This window comes from Nyctereutes procyonoides, unplaced genomic scaffold (assembly GCF_905146905.1).
Source record: "Nyctereutes procyonoides isolate TBG_1078 unplaced genomic scaffold, NYPRO_anot_genome, whole genome shotgun sequence".
Taxonomy (NCBI): domain Eukaryota; kingdom Metazoa; phylum Chordata; class Mammalia; order Carnivora; family Canidae; genus Nyctereutes; species Nyctereutes procyonoides.
Genome location: NW_026575024.1, coordinates 26722460 through 26743298, shown reverse-complemented (window position 1 = coordinate 26743298; position 20839 = coordinate 26722460). Strand labels below are relative to the sequence as shown.

General features: G+C 39.4%; 1 protein-coding gene across 3 annotated transcripts in view; it reads left to right on the top strand.

The window, feature by feature from the left end:
- Nucleotides 1-5291: 5291 nt before the first annotated feature.
- TPX2 (TPX2 microtubule nucleation factor) overlaps nucleotides 5292-20839 on the top strand; it is a 61917-nt gene continuing 46369 nt past the window's right edge. For 2 of the 3 annotated variants that reach the window (XM_055306170.1, XM_055306152.1), the window contains exons 1-4: nucleotides 5292-5360; nucleotides 6121-6174; nucleotides 8528-8642; nucleotides 19270-19443. In XM_055306170.1, coding sequence (XP_055162145.1) covers nucleotides 19338-19443 — 106 coding nt within the window. In that variant the 5' untranslated portion in view covers nucleotides 5292-5360; nucleotides 6121-6174; nucleotides 8528-8642; nucleotides 19270-19337. The other variant, XM_055306161.1, reaches the window with a different exon arrangement.

Sequence of the window (20839 nt, the reverse complement as noted above, 5' to 3'; positions counted from 1 at the left end):
TCCCACACTTGTCAGTTTGTTGTGAATTCTCACTCCTGCCATATATACATCTCTGTTTAGGAGAGGCAATGTAGGGCAGTGATTAAGGCTTGGCCTCTGGAGCTGTACTTCCTGCTTTCAAATTCTGGCTCTGTCACATACAAACTGTGTGACCTTAGAGAAGTTGGCTACCCTCTCTGAACCACAATTTCCTCAATCTATAAAGTAGAAATGATGACATTACTTACCTCATAGAGTTACCATTAGGATGAAGTAAGTTATTATGTGTTAAGTACTTCAAACAATGCCTGGCATGTGGTAAGTGCCAGATAAGTGCTAGCTGTCATTATTTATACACACCTACAGGAAAAGTAGAGCATTGTTTTGCTTTTTTAAATTATTTTATTTATTTATTTTTATTTTATTATTATTTTTTTTTTGCATTTTTTTTTTAAGATTTTATTTATTTATTCATGAGAGACACAGAGAGAGGGAGAGAGAGGCAGAGACAGGCAGAGGGAGAAGCAGGCTCCATGCAGGGAGCCTGACGTGGGACTTGATCACTGGTCTCCAGGATCAGGCCCTGGCCCAAAGGCGGCACCAAACCCCTGAGCCACCCGGGCTGTCCATTTTGCATATTTTTAAAAAACACAATGTTTCAGGGGTGCCTGGCTGACTCAGTCTGTGGAGCATGGGACTCTTGATCTCGGGGTTTAAGTTCGAGTTCCACTTTGGGCATAGAGTTGTTTTTTTTTTTTTAAAGATTTTATTTATTTGTTCATGAGAGACAGAGAGGGAGAGAGGGAGAGGGAGAGGGAGGGAGGGAGAGAGAGAGAGAGAGAGAGACAAGAGACACAGGCAGAGGGAGAAGCAGGCTCTCTGCAGGAGCTCAATGTGGGACTCCATCCCAGATCCCAGTATCATGCCCTGAGTCAAAAGCAGATGCTCAACTGCTGAGCCACCCAGGGGTCCTGGGGATAGAGTTTATTTAAAAAATAAATAAATAAATTTTGGGCAGCCCAGGTGGCTCAGCGGTTTAGCACCGCCTTCAGCCCAGGGCATGATCCTGGAGACCTGGGATCGAGTCCCACATCGGGCTCCCTTCATGGAGCCTGCTTCTGTCTCTCTGTCTCTCATGAATAAATATATAAAATCTTAAAAAAAATAAATTAAAAAAAACATAATGGTTTCATAATGAATTTATATCAATCAGCAATTTGTTTTCTAACCAAAAATGTGTCTCGAAGATACTGCCTTGTCAGTCCAGATCAGTTGAACTCTTTTGAACTGAACTGATGCTTAGTATTCCATTCTAGAGACAGTTTATTAAAATACCCTTCTACTGGGCAGCCCCAGTGACGCAGTGGTTTAGCCGCCTGCAGCCCAGGGTGATCCTGGAGACCCAGGATAGAGTCCCACGTTGGGCTCCCTGCATGGAGCCTGCTTCTCCCTCTGCCTGTGTCTCTGCCTCTCTGTGTGTGTGTCTCTGTGAATGAATAAATAAAATCTTAAAAAAAAATATCCTCCTACTTATGGATATTTAGGTGGTTTCCAATCTCTCACAGCTCCAATGCAACAGCCTATTAATTGATTTCCCTGCTCTTCCCTGATGGAAGATTCCTGCTCTCCTTCCCTCTGTTTTCAGCACAGCAACCAGAATTATCCCATTAAAAGCAGAGAGCTAATCAGTGCAAAAAACCCTCAGCCTCCCAGTTCATTCAGAGTAAAAATCAAAGTCCTCACAGTGGCCCAGTTGGTTTGCCAGAATATCTCCTGACATTCTCTTCCTTGTCTAGTTGTTCTAGGCACTGACTTCCTAGGTATTTCTAAAACATGCCGGCTATGCTCCTATCTTTTCACTTGCTTCTTCCTCTGCCTAGAATACTCTTCCTTTAGATATCTATAATGGCTCACTCTTTACCTTCTGGAGATCTTTGTCCAAATGTCCCTGAACTACCCTACTTAAAATGACAAACCCCCTTCACACGAATAAGGCCAAAATAGTGATGGCTGAAAATGTGGGTAGAGTGGACCAGATGTGTCTGTGCTTCCTTTCAGCTCTAAAAGGCTGCTTTGGTGATTTCAGCCCTTGCAGTCATCCATTCATGAAGAATGGGAACTTGAGACTCAGACTAGAATGTAATCAATGTAGAAGGGATGACAGGAAATGAATTCCTTGGGTCAGGCTTACCCCTTGGAACGACTTGGGAAGCTCTTGCACACATCTTGGCTCTCAGGCACTGCCTCATTCACTCACTCACCTACTGGGCATCTTCTACTTAGTAGGTCCTGGATGGGGCACAGCTCTGATGCCCTTGCTCTCCTAATATAAAGCAAGCTCTTTAGCTCCACCCCCACCTGAGCATGGCTACTCTGTGGCCCTCCAGGTCCCTAGTGATTAGGTGCTGTGTCTGCTGAAAATGGGCGGCCACAGTGTAGGCCGACCCTGCCCTTCTTTTGTCTCTGTCCAGCCCCTCTGCCTTCCTCCTCTCATTGCCATCCACCTTTGGGGCCTGGAGAGCAAAGGCTTTGCATTTCCACCTCCTAATACACTACATCATTTATTTACCTTGTTTAGAGTCTGCCTTCCCCAGTAGAATCTAGAATCAGGTTCTCAAGGACAGAGATTTTGTCTTTTTCATCCCAACATTTAGTATAGTGACTGACACATGGTAGGTGCTCGATTCATGTGATAGTGACTGTGCTTCTATGCGAAGGTTGATGATTGTGTCTCTTGGAATTAAACCTAGGAATAGAAGTCCTAGATCACAGGGCACACGTGTTTGACATTTTAATAGATGTTGCTAACTTGCCCTCTAAAGCAGCCAAACCCATTTGTTCTTTTACCTTGCAAATCCTTGATACCATTAAACTTTTAATTTTGGACAACCTGATGGGTGAAAACGGTGCCTTCTTGCTTATACTTTGAATTTAACTTAAATTTCAATATTACTAGTTGAGGCCAACCACCCTTGCATGTCTTTTTTTTTTTTTTTTAATTTGAAGATCCAATTAGCTTTATTAAGGGATTCCTGAATTGGGGAGCATCCTATCTAGCAAGCAGAGGGGAGTGCCCCTTTGTGTTATCTTTAATGGCCAATTTTATTTCTTCTTCTAAGAAGTGCCCATATTCTCCATTTTTTTCCTATTGAGGTTTTGTCCTTTTCTTACTGATTCTTGGTTTTTTTTTTTTTGTTGCTGTTCATTTATATATATTGAGTTCTAATTCTTTGTTATATGTGTTGGAAATATTTCATCCTTCAGTCTTGTTTTTCTTTTGTCAAACAGAATTTTAAAATGTTGGTCAGTGTTTACCTTTATGTCTTAGTTTATCCCTTTTGTCTTAACATAAAATTTTCCTACCCCAAAATCGAAAACATATTCTTTTAAACTTTTAAAAATTTTGATTTTTCCCCTATCTTTAGGGTTTGTTTTTTTTTTTTTTAAGATTTTGTTTATTTATTCATGAGAGACACAGAAAGAGAGGGAGGCAGAGACACAGGCAGAGGGAGAAGCAGGCTCCATGCAGGAAGCCTGATGAGGGACTTGATCCTGGGATTCTCCGGACCACAACCGGAGCCAAAAGCAGATGCTCAGTGGCTGAACCAACCAGGCGTCCCTATCTTTAGGGTTTTAATTCATCTGAAATTTGTTTTTGTAAATGGTATGGGATAAAAATCTAATATAATATTTTCCCCAAATGAAAAGCAAATGTCCTAACTCCATTATTTGTTTGTTTCCATCTGATTTGAAATTCTACTCAGCATTTACTAAATTCTGATATACATGAGTTTGTTTCTGGACTCTTAAGCTCTTCTAATTGATCTTCTGTTGTTTTAAAATAATTCTTATGGCAATATTCTGCTTTAAAGAACCTTGTGAAAACTTCACAAACACATTTACATGAGCATATATATGCATATATGTATCACAAACCTGCCATTCAGCTTCAACGCTTAACATTTTGTGGCTAATCTTGTTTCACTCGTTTCATCTATACTCCCACCTATTTCCCGAGACCCCGCACTATCCGGATCATTCTGAAGCAAATTCTAGAGTCATTTCATTCCTACCATTTCTATATGTATCTCTACAAATAGGAAGAAGTATTAAAACAAAAACAAAACCACTCTTGCTGTTTATGTTTTGAAGAAACGAGATCTGTTGTTCTGTAGAGTTTTCCTTTCTGGATTTTCCCTATTATATCCCCATGGAGTCAATTAACCATACTTTAAACATAACTATAATTTACAAATATGTTAATGTTCATGAGAGCTTATGTATGGCAGTCACCTGCCTCCCCCATTATTTTTCAAAATTCAGATGCCACTTGTGTTTTCTTCTATATAAATTTTAGAATCAACTTGGCAAGTTCCATGACAAAACCTTGGCGAATTTCATTGTAATTGCCTTGAACTCTTCATACGGAAAATTAACAGCTTTACAATACTGGATCTCCCCATCCACTAATAAAGCATATAATCTCCTTTACGTATTTTTGTAGTTATTCAACCAAGTTTTACAGTTTTAAATTTTCAGATAAAGGCCTTAAGCTTATTTTCTTAAACGTTGTAATTTTTATTACAGCGATCTTTCCCCTCTTGTAGCTGCTATTATTTTCTAAGTAATTATTGATGATGTATAGGACCAGAAGTGCCTAATTCAAGTTCCGCTTCCTCCATTTATTGATTTTAGACTATTCACTCAACTTCTCTGAACCTTTTGTTTTCTCTTCTAAAATACGAGGACGACAAAACAAGGGGCGTAAATGGAATTAAAAGGGAAGGACCAACCAATCATAAGCCGCGGCTTTAAGCCAGTCCTTACCGGAGAATGGGCTCAATAAGGACTTGGGAGAGACTCCTTCACGTTTGGGAGAAGAGATGAGGGCGAGTCTATGTTGTATACAGGGGACTCTATGCTAAAACGAAGCGAATTCCTATGACCAAGGCACCAGGCACTACAGTAGGGAGAATAATAAATTTTTCTTTCGTGAAGGTTTTGGGGAAATCCAGGTGCGCGTCGTTCTGTTACCTGAAGCGACTCTTCCTCTCTCCAGTTGGTACTACCTCTCCCGAATAATTTGGAGTCGAGCATTCTGGGCTTTGTAGTAATTTCCTTATAGAGTTCTTCCAAAGGGTTCACGCAAGTTGCACGAGACTACATTTCCCAGGAGCCTCCCGGGGCGGTTGTTTGCTTGTGTCGCATCTCGACTTCCGGCGTCCTTGCGATCCTCTGGGCCAATCGGGAGGCTAAGGATTGCCGGTTCCCTCACTCTGATTGGTGGGTTCAACTAGGGAGCCTGGGTTCAAATTTTCAACGGTACTGAATGAGTCCCGCCGCGGGTCTTCCGGGCGCTTGGTTGTCAGAGCTGTGGCGAGGTGAGCCTTGGGGAGAAACGGGGAGCGGCTGGGACGCAGCCTGCCCCTTCCCTGATTTTCGAACGGCCGGAGGTCTCCCCCAAGCCCGTAGCGCCTCCAAGCGCCTCTCGGCCCGGGCTTCTGAGGCGGTCTTGGTGTGTGGGCGCCTCCCAGGCCGGGCGGAGAGGGAGCCGGCCTTCGGACTGCCCTTCTCTTGGTGACAGGATTTTTCCGTGAAGTGTGTCCGGACCGAGGCTGGCAGGCTGTGTCTGCAGGTAGAGGCCGAGGCCGGCCGTGGGAAATAGGGGGAAGTAGGGGTTGTGGGAGGCTCTAGGCTAATAACGGTAACGATCTTTGTTACCGCGCACAGATGAAATGAGCGTTCGTGGACTAAGCACTCTGCGTGCAGACGTTTTCTTAATTATCTCACCAAGGCACTGAAGCAGGAGCTATTCTTAGCTCCACTTTATGCAGGAGGGAGCTGAGGCCCACAATCTAGATTTTCAAGCAATGGGTGAAACGGTAGCCCCGCCCTCAAGAAGTGTGGCTTTGGTGGAGGAAAACAGATGGGGTCACAACTACATTTAAAAACTATTGTATAAGATAGAAAGGTAATAGATACGGAGTGGGAACATAATTAATTGCGGGACTTGAATTCCAATTGGAGTTGTCTTTCTATTTGGGATTTAAAATTCATCCTGTTTTATTCATATCCGTTTAGCCCTCCCCCTTTGATTATTGCCTAATTATTCTAAAATTACTGCCTAATTTTCTCTCCTAGAGCATTTATAGACTGAGGAGGAAAGGAAAAAGCGTGAACCAGACTTATAATAAGGTAGGATTCTTTTGCCCCCTTTTTCTTGACGTAGGGTTTCTTTGTCTCACGTACAGTTTTCTTGTAGTTAAGTACCAAGGGCTTGCCCTAATCAGCCCAGCCCTGCTTAGGACCAGACAGCGTTGAGTGCTCTGCGGATTTCGAGCTGAGGTTATCGCTTTATGTTCTCCCAGGTTCATTCAGCTTTACTTGGTCTTGACATCCTATGGCCTATCTTCATATTTGTCTCACTCATTACATGTCAGAATTTTTTTTTGGAAGATTTTATTTATTTATTCATGAGAGACACAGAGAGAGGCAGAGACACAGGCAGAGGGAGAAGCAGGCTCCACGCAGGGAGCCCGAAGCATTACTCAATCCTGGGTCTGCGGGATCACGCCCTGGGCGGAAGGCGGTGCTAAACCACTGAGCCACCCAGGCTGCCCTACATGTCAGAATTTGAACTATTTACTGCTATAGTAAGGATACCCTTGCGTTGTGGCCTCAGTGTGTCATACCCCCTGCCAAGCCACCCCTATATCACTCTTGGTTGTTTTGGCTGTTGGGCGTGTTAGGTCAGGGTTAAGTTGCCACTCTCAGGATAAAAATTATTGTGGCTCCCAACTCACTTAACTAATTAACCGACTTTTGAGAGGATGTACTGTGTGCTCAGATTGGTTTTAGATACTATGGATATTCAGATGTACGATGTTCTCATGGGTTTTCTGGTATGCTTGAGGACAAAACACTGATTCAAAATGACAAGTGACAATCTGAACAAGACACGATAGCATTGGAGTCCCCTAGTGTTATGTATTGCAGCTGCCCTGGCAGTGTAGAGGTGAGGGAGATCAATGATCTTTAAAATAGGCAAGGATGTCTGCGAAGCAGATGGAACACAAACTGGCTCTTGATAAGCAGACTTTGGTTAGACAAGAACTAGAACAGTCTTGGTGCACAGAAATTGTCCACTTACTATCTGCTGAATTGGATAGGCAGGAAGATATCTAAATTCACTACAAAATTGCAGGTATGAAAAACGGTGTATTCAGCTAGGTTGGTAAATCTGTTTAAACTTTAAAACTTGAAATAAAATAGGGTTGTTTTGGCCAGCCTTATGCTTAAGTCTGTCTATTCCAAGCTTAATAAAGTTAATTTATCCTACATTTGCAATTAAGCTTCTTCAGGAGACAGGATTATGTGGGAAAGTCCTTCATGTTTTATTTAGGTGCCATGAGGTATTCAGAGTTCTTCTGTATCCCCTACCTATTTTTTTCTTCAGTCTTTCTCCCTAATTCTTTTTGAATTGCTGGGGACGGAAGGAAGAGAGGAGAGATCTAAACACTCTTTGGCAAACTGAATTTCTTTGCAATGAGTAAAGTTAGGAAATAGAATTGACTACTGGGAGATTTAAGAGCCCATATAATTTTGTGGATAGGTCCGTATTTGAGACAGAGACCTAGATGGAGATCAGTGGTTCAAGGTACTTGGTTAAAAGTATAGATGGGGCACCTGGGTGGCTCAGTGGTTGAGCATCTTGCCTTTGGCTCAGGGCATGATCCCAGGGTCCTGGGATAGAGTCCCACAGAAGGCTCCCTGCATGGGGCCTGCTTCTTCTGCCTGTGTCTCTGCCTCTCTCTCTGTGTCTCTCATGAATAAACAAAATCTTAAAAAAAAAAAAAAAGTATAGATAACTGGGAGGGGTTCTGGTTTTGTTTGCATAGAGAAACTTGGGGGGGGATTAATGTTGAGTGAGAAAGGGGCTTTGGAAATTTTTAAAGAATACTATTTCTACTTTTTTTTTTAAGATTTATTTATTTAATTATTTGATAGCATAAACAGGAGGAGTGGCAGGCAGAGGGAGAGGAAGAAGCAGGCTCCCTGCTGAGCAGAGAGCCCAATGTGGGGCTCTATCCCAGGACCTTGGGATCACGACCTCAGCTGAAGGCAAATGCTCAGATGACTGAGCCACCCAGGCGCCTCAATATTTCTACTTTTTATTTTTTTAATAAAAAAAATAGTAAGTTTTTTTTTTCTTTCCATTCTAATGTTTGAATAGGATAGAAGTGCACAGTATCACCCCTTCGTGTCAGTGTTCCTAAACTGCAGATTTTGGAAAGATGGTTTTAAAGTGGGAGTATATGATCTCAAAGACATCCTGAGACAGCAAATACATACTAAAAAAACTTAAGCTGAAACAACAGTTAAGGGTATTATTAAGGATAGACTTATGCTATTTAGACCTTAGCTCTCAGAAGCACTCTTTGGTTTTGAAAGTGGGTATTCTTGGTGTTTTGTAGCGCTTTTGTATTCTCTGTTAACCATTTTTACTAGAAAACGTAAACCTGTTATATCACCTTTCTGTTTCTTCCAGGTTCTTGATAAAAAGTACTTGGTAGACTACAGTATTTCAGAAGAGAGGTGAAAGAGTATATTGCAACTCTGAATCAAGCCTGTAGGAAGGTGGATTGACTGGCATTAAGCCACAGGTAAGGCTGTGTCCACAGTAAGTTATATCAAAAAGGAATAAGAGAAACATTAATATATTACCATCAAAAATGGTTAGCTTTAATGTGTCTTCAAAAGTAACATATTTTGGGGAAAAAAAAAAAGGGTGAGGGGTGCCTAGGTGACTCAGTCAGTTAAGCATCTGCCTTTGGCTCATGTCATGATCCTAGTGTCCTGGGATTGAGCCTCATGTTGGACTCCCTGCTCAGTGAGGAGTTTGCTTCTCTCTCTCCCTTTGACCCTCCCCCTTGCTCATGTTTTCTCTCTCTCAAATAAATAATTTTTAAAAAGGTTTTATTTATTTAATCTATTTCTTTGACAGAGAGAAAGCACAAGTAGGTGGGGGGCAGGCAGAAGGAGAGGGAGAAGCAGGCTCCCTGCTGAGCAGAGAGCCCAATGAGGGGCTTGATCCCAGGACCCTGGGATCATGACCTGAGCTGAAGGCAGATGCTTAACCAATTGAGCCACCCAGGCACTCTGTAAATTAAATTTAAAAAAATTCCAATAATAAACTAGAAATAACATATTTTGAAGGAAATTTATTTAATACAGAAAAGCAAAAGAAAGACTCTCACTCACTATCCTACCTCTCAGATAAACTATTGCTAACAGTTTGATAGATTTCTTTCTGATTCTTTTCTGTGTACTGTGTTTGGTTTTAAAAAGTCATACACTGGGACGCCTGGGTGGCTCAGTGGTTTGGCGCATGCCTTCGGCCCAGGGCGTAATCCTGGGGTCCCAGGATCAAGTCCCACATTGGGCTCCCTGCATGGAGCCTGCTTCTCCCTCCACCTATGTCTCTGCCTCTCTCTCTCTCTCTGTCTCTCTCTCTGTCTCTCTTTCTGTCTCTTATGAATAAATAAATAAAATCTTTTAAAAAATTAAAAAAATAAAAAGTCATACACTAAAAACTTTCATTATTTTTTTTCGACTTCATAATTAGGTTATGAACAGTTTTTCATGTCATTAAGTTTTGCTACAACATAATTTTAATGGCTATGTGGTATTCCATTATATGGTTTTTTTTTAACTTCTTTTTTTTTTCCCCAAAGATTTTATTTATTCATTTGACAAAGAGAATGAGAGAGAGTGCGTGGGCTGGCACAAGGGGAGTGGCAAGCAGAGGGAGAGGGGGAAGTAGACGCCTTGCTGAGCCGGGAGCCCTGGGATCGTGGCCTGAGCCAAAGGCAGATGCCTAACTGACTGAGCCACCCAGGCAGTCCCCCCATTATATGGTTCTGCCATAGTATTTCATATAGTGAAATCATTAGTTTAAAAAAAAAATGCATATTTTTAAGACTTTGGTACATAACACCAAATTGTCTCATAGGAAAATTTTGCTGATTTACATACCTACTTAATAGTGTATATTCACACAGGCACAAATTTATATTTTAAAAATATGTGATACATTCACATGGTACAAATCGAAATAGTATAAAAAGGTTTATACTTAGAAATCTTTTAACCCTGCCACTGTCTACCTCACTTTTTGGCATCCCATAGGTAATCACTTTTTGAGGTTCTTGGGTATCTGTGTATCTACATCCCAAGAAGGATACCTTTTGAAGGATGTAAATCTTTACAAGACTGAGTATTCACGAGAATTGTAACCTCCCGCAGCCCCACTGTCAACCCTTACAAACTCTTTCAGCTTCTTACTCTTGAAACAGCAGAACACTTTGATATTCTACAAAGATATCCTGATATTCTACAAAGATTTTTTTAGTATTCTACAAAGATCTGTATCATTATTTGGTTTGAAGGTAAATTACATCATTGATTTTTATTCAGGTCCTATTAGTTGTATAAGAGTGGTTTAGGGTTTATAGAGTTCTATGTATTAATTAAATAAAGCAGAACTGAGTTTGTAACCCATAACTCACAAGTTTGGGAGAGAGATGATGAAAAATATATGTGCTTGAGGTTTCTGGACAGTGATGAATTACAACAAGTGTCCATGTGTCCTGTGCTGACTTCTGAATGCTTGGACAGTGAGGGATTGTCATTGGATTTTAAATTGACCCAATTTTGGAAGCTTCATGGATCTGTTTCTGTAAACAGATCCAATTTCAATGTAGAAGTTAGCAAACATAAATGTGGAAACACGAAGTCCATTAACTTCCTTCAGACTTAGTTTCTGACTTTGATTAACAGTTAAAATTGCATGCTGGATTATGTTGCCCTTTATTGGCTCCTGCTAATCCCTTATGTACAAAAAAAAAATGTAGGTGTTTTCTGCTTGGGTAGGATGAAAATAACTCAACTCTATTTAACTTGTGGTACGGTAACAGGATCTCTTATCCCTTGTGAAAGTAGGAGAGGGTGTGCCTGGGGAAATGGCACTATTTGGATGGGACTGTTTAACTAATACACTTCTAATGAGTCTTGACTTACTCTCTCTTACCCTGTTTATTATATTACCAGTTGTTTAACTCATGATTTTTCTCCCAATAGAAATAGGTATAATGCAGCTCACAAGGTGGATAGTGAAGTGCCCGAGAGCATCTGTCACACCAAAGTCTTTGTTTTGTTTAGGAGCTGCTAGTCTACTATTTCAACCTTGCTTAGAATGCACCCTTTTGCAGTTTTCCCCCACCTCCTCTGAACTTGCACCTTTTGATTTATAGATGTTGTCAAGGCTAGTTATTTTTGGTTTGAGAGTGAAGAGGGACAGGACATGATGGAGGTTAATTTCAGATGAATGTGGAAACAAGTTACGTTGCTTCTTTTTCAATCTTCCTCAGTTATGTGCTTTTCCTGAATTTGTTTCCCCTTTCCATTTATCTCTTAGAAAAAATCAGTATTCATCCCTAGCTTGTAGAAAGAACTCTGCAGGATTGCCTGTATCTTGTTGTTCTTTATGCATCTTTTTTCTTTTTCTTCTTTAAATAATTTTTGATTTGAGTATAGTTGACGCACAATGCTACATTAGTTTCAGTTTACAATACAGTGATTCAACATCTCTATAGGTTATGCTGTGCTCATCGCTGTCTGTATCTTCTATGCATCACTTCCACCAGGTACCCTTCTCTGACCTCCCCGTCTCTGCATTTCCGTAGTGACCTTGGTTTTTCCCCTGCTATAGCATTGATCACCCTGTATCACAATTGTCTGTATTCTCCACTCAAATATGAGTTTCTTGAAGGAAGAGATTATATGTATCCTTTAGTCTTTGCTTTCTGGAAACAAAAATGAACTATATGATATGATGATGGCACTTAAGAGTTCTAAAAGGAACCTAAGTAGTTCATAATATGAGCGAGACTTTTTTCTCAGTTCTATTGTAGGATTACTGGTCTGAAAGAGCTTTTCTTCATTCAGAATGTTTCTAGTTTTTCAGGAGTCTAGAGCTGTGGTAGATTCAGATAATTTTGAAATGTGAAGCTGATTCTCTTGCTTGGCAGTCTGATTTGTTTAGAGGAATGTGGTTGACGCATGTGTCTTTTTTCTTTTTTCTTTCTTTTTTTTTTTTTTTCAGTGAGACCTGTTGACAGAAATTCAATCTTGATTAAGGGGTGCAGGAAGGTATCCAGTTCCCATCATGCCTGGGGCTTTCTCATTTAAACAGTTGGCCCAGGCCCTGGCCTGTTCCATTCCCAATAGGCCTGTGCTTTTTAATTTTTGAAGGTTTCATATCTTAACTTTATTTGGGAGAAACAGCACAGTAAAACTGGCATAACCCAGTTACCCAAAAGTAGTTACTTTTGGTTTTGTTCATGTACTTGTACTATCACCTTTTATTGTACAGTCAAGACTTCTCAGTCGAGATATATGTATTTTGTTTATTTGTTCCCTTTTTGGGGATGTTGGGGAGGTGGGGATGGTCTCCTGAGTTGGTCATACTAGACCAAAGATAGCTTAAAAGAAGTTTTTTAAAAAAGAGATCATGTTAGAAAAATAGTATTTTGGTTTTAAAATTTCACCTAAATAAAGACTAGGCATATTTAGGTTTGAACCCCTTGCCTTTCGACTCCCATCAATCAAATGCACTCCTAGACCTCAGAGGACATCCCTCCTTCTGATTGCTTAAATACCCTCTTCATTGTCTCTTACTCTAGAGTATCCACTGAGAGGTTCAGATAGACTTCCTTCTGAAATAAAGCAAAAATTTTACATGCACGAGTACAAACTAAGAATAAGAGAAATTACAGGGTACTGTTTTACTTTATGGGATGGTTCAGCTCAGAGCTTTCCCAGTGTTTTTAGAATAAGATTCTTAATTTACCAGTATTCTTTTATGAACAGCTTGTCAGGGTTGCTTAGTTTTGTGTAAAGCAGAGTTAATTTTTGTATTTGTCTGATAGATTAGTATGGTTTGGTTACCTACCTCCTCTTTGAAGTAATGTTATAGAAAACCTGTACATTATAGTGACTCTAGATTTTGGAATCTCACAGACCTGGTCTTAAAACTCAATGCTGCTACATTACTAGTTGGTAATCTTGGAGTAGCTTAATTACTCTGAACCTGTTTATTTGTAAAATGGTGATTATGATATTGTATATTCTTGTGTTTTTTTGTTTTTTTTGTTTTTAAGATTTTATTTATTTATTCATGAGAGACACAGAGAGAGAGAGAGAGAGAGATGCAGAGACACAGGCAGAGGGATAAGCAGGCCCCATGCAGGGAGCCTGACGTGGGACTTGATCCCAGGTCTCCAGGATCACACCTTGGACTGCAGACAATGCTAAACCACTGCGCCACAGGGGCTGCCCGATATTGTATATTCTTAATGCAGTTTAAATGAGATGATTTATGTCAAGTACCTGGTAAAGTCCTTGGCCTGTAGTAAATAGTATTTGGAAGTTATTATCTACAAATGGTTTTATCCCTTATTCCTTGACATTTCATATTGATCTACATAAATATCTATTTTTAAATAAATATGGGAGGAAATTAAAAAAAATGTATAAAAACATACACAAAGGGATCCCTGAGTGGCGCAGCAGTTTGGCGCCTGCCTTTGGCCCGGGGCGCGATCCTGGAGACCCGGGATCGAGTCCCACGTCGGGCTCCCGGTGCATGGAGCCTGCTTCTCTCTCTGCCTGTGTCTCTGCCTCTCTCTCTCTCTCTCTCTCTGTGACTATCGTAGATAAATAAAAATTAAAAAAACAAAAAACACACACACACAAAGGGGTGTCTGTCTGGCTTAGTTGGTAAAGCGCATGGCTCCTGATCTCGGGGTTGTGAGTTCAAGCCACATGTATGTGGTATAGAGATCACCTAAAAAAAAAAAAAAAGTAAATATGAGAGGTAGTGGATAAGGGCCTATGAGTTCAAATGCTGGCTCTGCTACTTCTTAGTTGTGTGGCCATGAATAAGTAGTAAATTTCTCCTTGCCTCAATTTCCTTATCTGTAAAATGAAGATAATAGGACTTAACCTCATAGGACTGTTGGAGGATTTAGTGAGTTAATACATGTAAAACACTGTGAACAGTGTTTGGCATGTCATAAGTACTCAGTAATTAATAGCACTTTTATTTTTAGCTTTTTTTTTTTTTTCAAGCTTGTATACTTTTTATTAAGTCAATACCCAGGAGCATTTCATTTTTTGTTTTAAAGATTTTATTTATTTATTCATTAGAGACACACACAGAGAGAGAGAGGCAGAGACACAGGCAGAGGGAGAAGCAGGCTCCACGCAGGGAGCCCGACGTGGGACTCGATCCCGGGACTCTAGGATCACACCCCAGGCTGAAGGCAGGCACTAAACCGCTGAGCCACCAGGGCTGCCCGAGCATTTCATTTTTATACAGAAACATTAAAAAAAGAAAGAATGGTAACAGTTGGATAAGTGAAGTTAGTAACCAATTTATAGACCACTTAGGAAACCTTATTTCCAAAAAACAAGAGGTTTAACAATTATTGCTGGATTACCAAGAGTACTTAATAAAAATTCCAGAAAGCCCAGTGATTTGTGGACTGTAAACACCAATTTAGGGGGAAATAAGTACTAGAAGTTCTTAAAACTGAAAAGGTATGTATTTATATAATAAAATGTATCCAAAGAGTATTAAAGTTCATATAGTGAAAAGTCTTCCCCTGACCCAGAACTCCTAGCTCTTTTTCCAGACCCAAATCCTCTTAGCCCTTTTATGTCTCCTTTCACAATAGTCTTATGTACGTACAAAGATATATATGTATATATTACCCCTTTGCTTCTTTTTAACATGAATGGGAGTAAGCACTTTTTTTTTTAAAGATTTTATTTTATTTTATTTTATTTTTTTATTTATGATAGTCACACAGAGAGAGAGAGAGAGAGGCAGAGACATAGGCAGAGGGAGAAGCAGGCTCCATGCACCGAGAGCCCGATGTGGGATTCGATCCCGGGTCTCCAGGATCGCGCCCTGGGCCAAAGGCAGGCGCCAAACCACTGCGCCACCCAGGGATCCCGGGAGTAAGCACTTTTATATTTTACTTTTCTTAATAGCTCTTGGAGCTCATTGTGTACATATCACATATGCAAAATTACCTAATATTAAAGTTACTTAATATTTTATTGTATGATTGTGCCATAATTTATTCAACCAATCTTCTCTTGGTGGAATTTTGGCTTTTAGTTTTTTGGCTTTTGTGAATGATGCTATAGTACTTTTTCATTTGGCAAGATCTATCAAAAAAAAAAAAAATGCAGTTGCCCTCCAAAGAGGGTAGCTGTATAGCTCCATAATTAAAAAAAGAGAGAGAGAGTGTGATGGGTTAAATTTGAAAGCTTTCCAGGTGGTTTTCAGTAGCATGCTTTGGTGGAAATCATGATTTTTAGGAAGCTTAAGTGGGGTTGTTGCATTTATTACATTCCTGCCTTTTCCCTCCCCCAACTTTAGTAGTCTTCATTACATTCCTGCCTGGGAAGTGTTCCCAGTGACCTGGGTTAGGCATTAAGATCATGGGAATCCAAGATTTTCCCATGTCTTCCAGCATGCTTGTTCACAAGAACAGGAAAACTTCTTCCTTGCAGCAGGGGAATTTTAACCACTGTCAGTCACTGGGAAATCTTTCAGTAAGGGCCTTTTGAATACAAATGTGGTCAAGGAGAAGAGAGATACCAGTAGGTCAAAAGGCAGTGATAATATCTTACAGGAGTGGGATCCCTGGGTGGCTTGGCGGTTTAGCACCTGCCTTCAGCCCAGGGCGTGATCCTGGAGTCCCGGGATTGAGTCCCACATCGGGCTCCTTGCATGGAGCCTGCTTCTCCCTCTGCCTGTGTCTCTGCCTCTCTCTCTCTGTGTCTCTTATGAATAAATAAATAAAATCTTAAAAAAAAAATCTTACAGTAGTGTATTTTATAACACTTGAAATGCTTTCTCATTTGTTTATGGGAAGTAGGTAGGCAGAAAGGTAGAGTGACTTACCTGTTGTCATATGTGTCTTATATGTAAGTACCAGAGATGGGTCTAGAATCCTGGACTTCTATGTTAGTTGCGATTGTTTGGGGCTATAAGTGACAGAAAATGTGTCTATAGTGACTTATACAAAAAGAGTGTTATCGTTTGGAGGTAGGTGGTTAATGATCCTTGATCAATGTTCAGTAGCTCAGCATCGTTGAGGCCAACATTATTTTCTTGGCCATCCACTTATGTGCATGATAGCTGCTATATTCTAGCCATTGCATTTGCTTTTAAGGCAAGAAGAAGGGTCAAAGGAGAGAGCAGGAACAGGGTTGTGGTTGTATTAGGAAAGTAAGTTTTCCTGTGAATCCCTCAGCAGATTCTTACTTTGTTCTCATTGGCCAGAACTGTCCATGGCTACTCCCAAGTCTGGAAGGTGGTGATCAAGGTGATGACTTCCATTATAAGAGTAGGTGATTAATACTCTTGCTTTCCACTGAGCAGGGAGCCCAACGCAGGGCTTGATCCCAGGACACTGAAGATCATGACCTGAGCTGAAGGAGACACTTAACCAACTGAGCCATCCAGGCGCCACTCCAGCAATTCCATTTTTAAGAATTTATCTTAAGGATAGAATTATGGATGTGTACAGAAATTGAGCTACAAGGATATTCTTCTAGTGGTATCTTTAAAGTGAAAATATTGGGAAATGCCTAAAAATAGGGGATAAATAAATTACGGTACAGCCATCAATTGTTGAAATATCTATATGTATTGACATGGAAAAAGCTCACAATATGTGAAGCAGATTCATAGATATGTCTGTATATACAGAAAAAGAATGAGAGACTGGAATACTGTGGCATTGTAGATTATTATTTTTGTAAGAGTTTTTTTGGTGATCTAATTTCTTTAATGAGAATGTATTTTTATAATCAAATAATGCTTAAAGAAAGATACTTTATTTAATAAATGTGTATGCAAGTGATTACTGGTATCTACTTCTGTTCCAAGATACAGAATACTTTAAGTACATGTTGTTCTCTGGATGAAGACAAGTGGCTCATTGGGTTTCATAGGGGAATTATTTGCCAGTCAGTGTGTCCTTCAGTCTGTTTTTCAGACTACTTCCAGATATTTTCTTAACCATAGAGACCTAGAGTGGGGGCTGACTTTAAACCTACACAGGTTTCTTTCTTTCTTTTTTTTTTTCCTACACAGGTTTCTACAGGACAGTGAGAACTTTGTACAGGAGAGTAGGGATGAACCTATATGTTTGACTTGTTCCTTTGACATGTGTCTTTTATGTTTTTTTGTTTTTTGTGGGGTTTTTTTGAGATTTTATTTTTAGCAGTCTCTCCAACCTACTTGGGCTTGAACCTACTAGAGTTACGTGCTCTACCTACTTAGCCAGCCAGGCACCTTCTTTTATATATTTCTTAAGGTCTTTCTCTTCATGCCCAGGAATAGTATTTTTATGAAAATATTTCTAAAGAAAGAAAATCTGTAGTTGGCAAAATGTACCAAGCTCTTACTATATATAAGATACTGTTCTAAGCACCTTGATGGATGAGGTATACACAAGTGAGTAAAATCAGTCCTTGGCTTCAGGAACTTGACAGCCTGCTAGAAGAGGCATTTGCATAGTTAACTAATATAAAATTGGATGATAACTATGGCTTTGGAGAGGCAACAATTAGTATGATAGGTGGAAATTGGGAAAATTTGTAGAGAATTGGATTAGACTTTGAATGATGAGTAAGATTTTTGTTAGTAGGTATAAAACTTAATGGTTTGTTTCAGAAATTAGGTTATTCAGAGCAGAGAGAGTGTAGTAAATTGGATGGGAGAGGCTAGAAATGAGAAAAAGGTAGACTGAGGGAAAATAAAAGAATGACTGTAAAACACTTGTATGGTGCCTACCTGACATGTTGTAGGTACTCACCAAACTTTGCCTCTTTTTAATTCCAATATATTTATCTCAAGGAGTGTCTTCAAGTTACTAAAAAAGAAAAGTTGACTTTGGGGCTCCTGGCTGGCTCAGTTGGTAAAGCATATAACTTTTAAAGAAAATTTTAAATTCAATTAAGTAACATGTAATGTATTATTAGTTTCAGAGATTGAGATTAGTGATTCATCAGTCTTAAAAAACCCACTGTTCATTACATCACATGCCCTCCTTAATGTCCATCAGCCAGTTACCCTATCCCCCCTTGCTTCTCCAGCAACCCTCAGTTTGTTTCCTATGATTGAATCTCTTATGATTTGTCTCCCTCTCTGATTTCATCTTGTTTTATTTTTTTCCTATGATTCTCTTTTGTTTCTTAAATTCCATATATGAGTGAGATCATATAATTGTCAACAATATGAAGTGGAGCATTTTTTCATGTATCTGTTGGCTGTTTCTATGTCTTCTTTGATGAAATGTCTGTTCATGTCTTCTGCCCATTTCTGGATTGGATTATTTGTAGTTTGGGTGTTTAGTTTGATAAGTTCTTTAAAGATTTGGATACTAGCCCTTTATCGAATAAGACATTTGCAAATATCTTCTCCCATTCTGTTGGTTGTCTTTTGGTTTTGTCAACTGTTTCTTTTGCTGTGCAAAAGCTTGTTATCTTGATGAGGTCCCAGTAGTTCATTTTTACCTTCATTTCCCTTGCCTTTGGAGATGTATCTGTATCTAGCAAGAAGTTGCTGTAGCTGAGGTCACAGAGGTTGCTGCCTGTGTTCTCTTCTAGGATTTTGATGGATTCCTGTCTCACATTAGGTCTTTCATCCATTTTGAGTCTATTTTTGTATATGGTGTAAGGTAATGGTCCAGTTTCATTCTGCATGTGACAGCCCAATTTTCCCAACACCATTTGTTGAAGAGACTATCTTTTTTCCATTGGATGTTCTTTCCTGCTTTGTTGAAGATTAGTTGACCATAAAGTTGAGGGTCCATTTCAGGAGGTTCTCTATTCTGTTCCATTGATTTATGTGTTTTTGTGCCAGAACCATACTGTTTTTGATGATTATAGCTTTAGTAATAGAGCCTGAAGCATACGACTTTTGATCTTGGAATTGAGTTCAAGCCTCACATTGGGTGTAGACATTGCTTAAGAATTGAAAAAAAAAATCTTTAAAAAAGAAAAAAAAGAAAAATTTTAGTTTGTTTGAAAAGTAAGATGTGTTGTCCGGTCATTTTTAGAATGTAAATGTGGTAGTAAAAGCAAAGTAATTGCTGAGGAATCAGTATATTAGATTAATGTGCAACCAATTTCTTTCATTAAAAGGTGATCTTTTGAAAAACGTGACACGAGAACTGGGAAAAACCTGCTCTTCTGTACCAAGGCAGGGGACAATGTCACAAGTTAAAACTTCCTATTCCTATGATGCTCCCACGGACTTTATCAATTTTACCTCTTTGGATGATGAGGAAGATGCCCAAAACATAGATTCTTGGTTTGGTAAGTGTTTGCTTTCTCTGGCCATTTTAAGGGTTAATGGTTTGCTTTGTTCTGAGTACCTTTCAAAAAATAGAAGGTAATGCAAGAAAATAACTAAAATATAATGCTTTTTTACACTAAGATACTTTATCATCCATGATATAGAAATAATTGAAATGCCCAATGTTTTAAAGATGGACTGTCCAGTACAAATCAATGTTATTTTTGCAGTTAAGAATGATAAGTACTCAATCTGTTGGGATATATGGGAAAATCCAGATGAAGCAAAGTTAAGTGAAACTTTAGGACTCAAAACATGTCTGTAGTGATGGCAGCCACATAAAAACTTGCTCTACTGTCCTTGGGCACAGAATATAATATTACAGCTAGGATATTGACATTGATGTAATCCACCTATCTTACTCAGATTTCCACAATTTCATTTGTACTCATTTATGTAGTAAGTTCTATGTAGGTCATCTGCGTAGGTTTGTGTATCTACTTCCACTGTCAAGATATTGAACAGTTCTAACATCACAAGGATTCTTGTATTGCTTTTTTATAACTACAGTTATCTGCCTCTTACTTCCCTTCATCAATTCATAGTTAGCTAGAGGGATTATGCTACTCAGAACCCAGTCCCCAGAGATAGGATTGCCTGATGTTGGGTCATAACATATAATTTGACACAAACTCTGATACCAAGTCAACAATAAATAAGGATGTGGTTATGTTTTCATATTACTTTGTAATAATATGGTGAGACCACTGATATGTCAGGCTAATAGTTGCTAGGGTCTCTTCATTTTATTCTTTCTTATGTCCTTATCCTCTATATTAAAAAAAAATCAGTATGTGATGGAAGAAAAAAATGAATCGATTGCAGAGGCACTTATTGCTTATAAGATAGTGTTCAAATGTGATGGTACATGCCATTTTCTTGCAAAAGGCCTTTTATGGTATGTAGTGGAGTTCCTGAGAGGAAGGATCTGTTGGAAGTGGTGTTGAGGAAGGGTGGAGAAGAGGGCCAACTGTCCTGTGTCTTTGCTTTACTGAAATCCTGAGGAAAAGTGTGGGTTGTCTATTTCTAAGTTTCTTTAAAAACAAAATAGGAAATACTATTATATCATAATATAATATCTGTGCATATCATACAATACTATCATAATACAATGATACTATTAAATATAGTGTGGAAGAAAATAATTAGTCCCATTCTTCTTTCATAACCATCTTAGTTATATTATTTTCTATTCTCTTCCAAATACATCTTTTTACACAGTTGCAGTCAGAATATGCATGCAGAGTGTTATTGCTGGGGCTCACCATGTTCCTGAAACTTCTATCTTTGGTAGGCTGTTGGCAGAAGCTAACGTTTGGGCATAGCAGAAACTAAGATAAAATTCCTTGAGAGAGC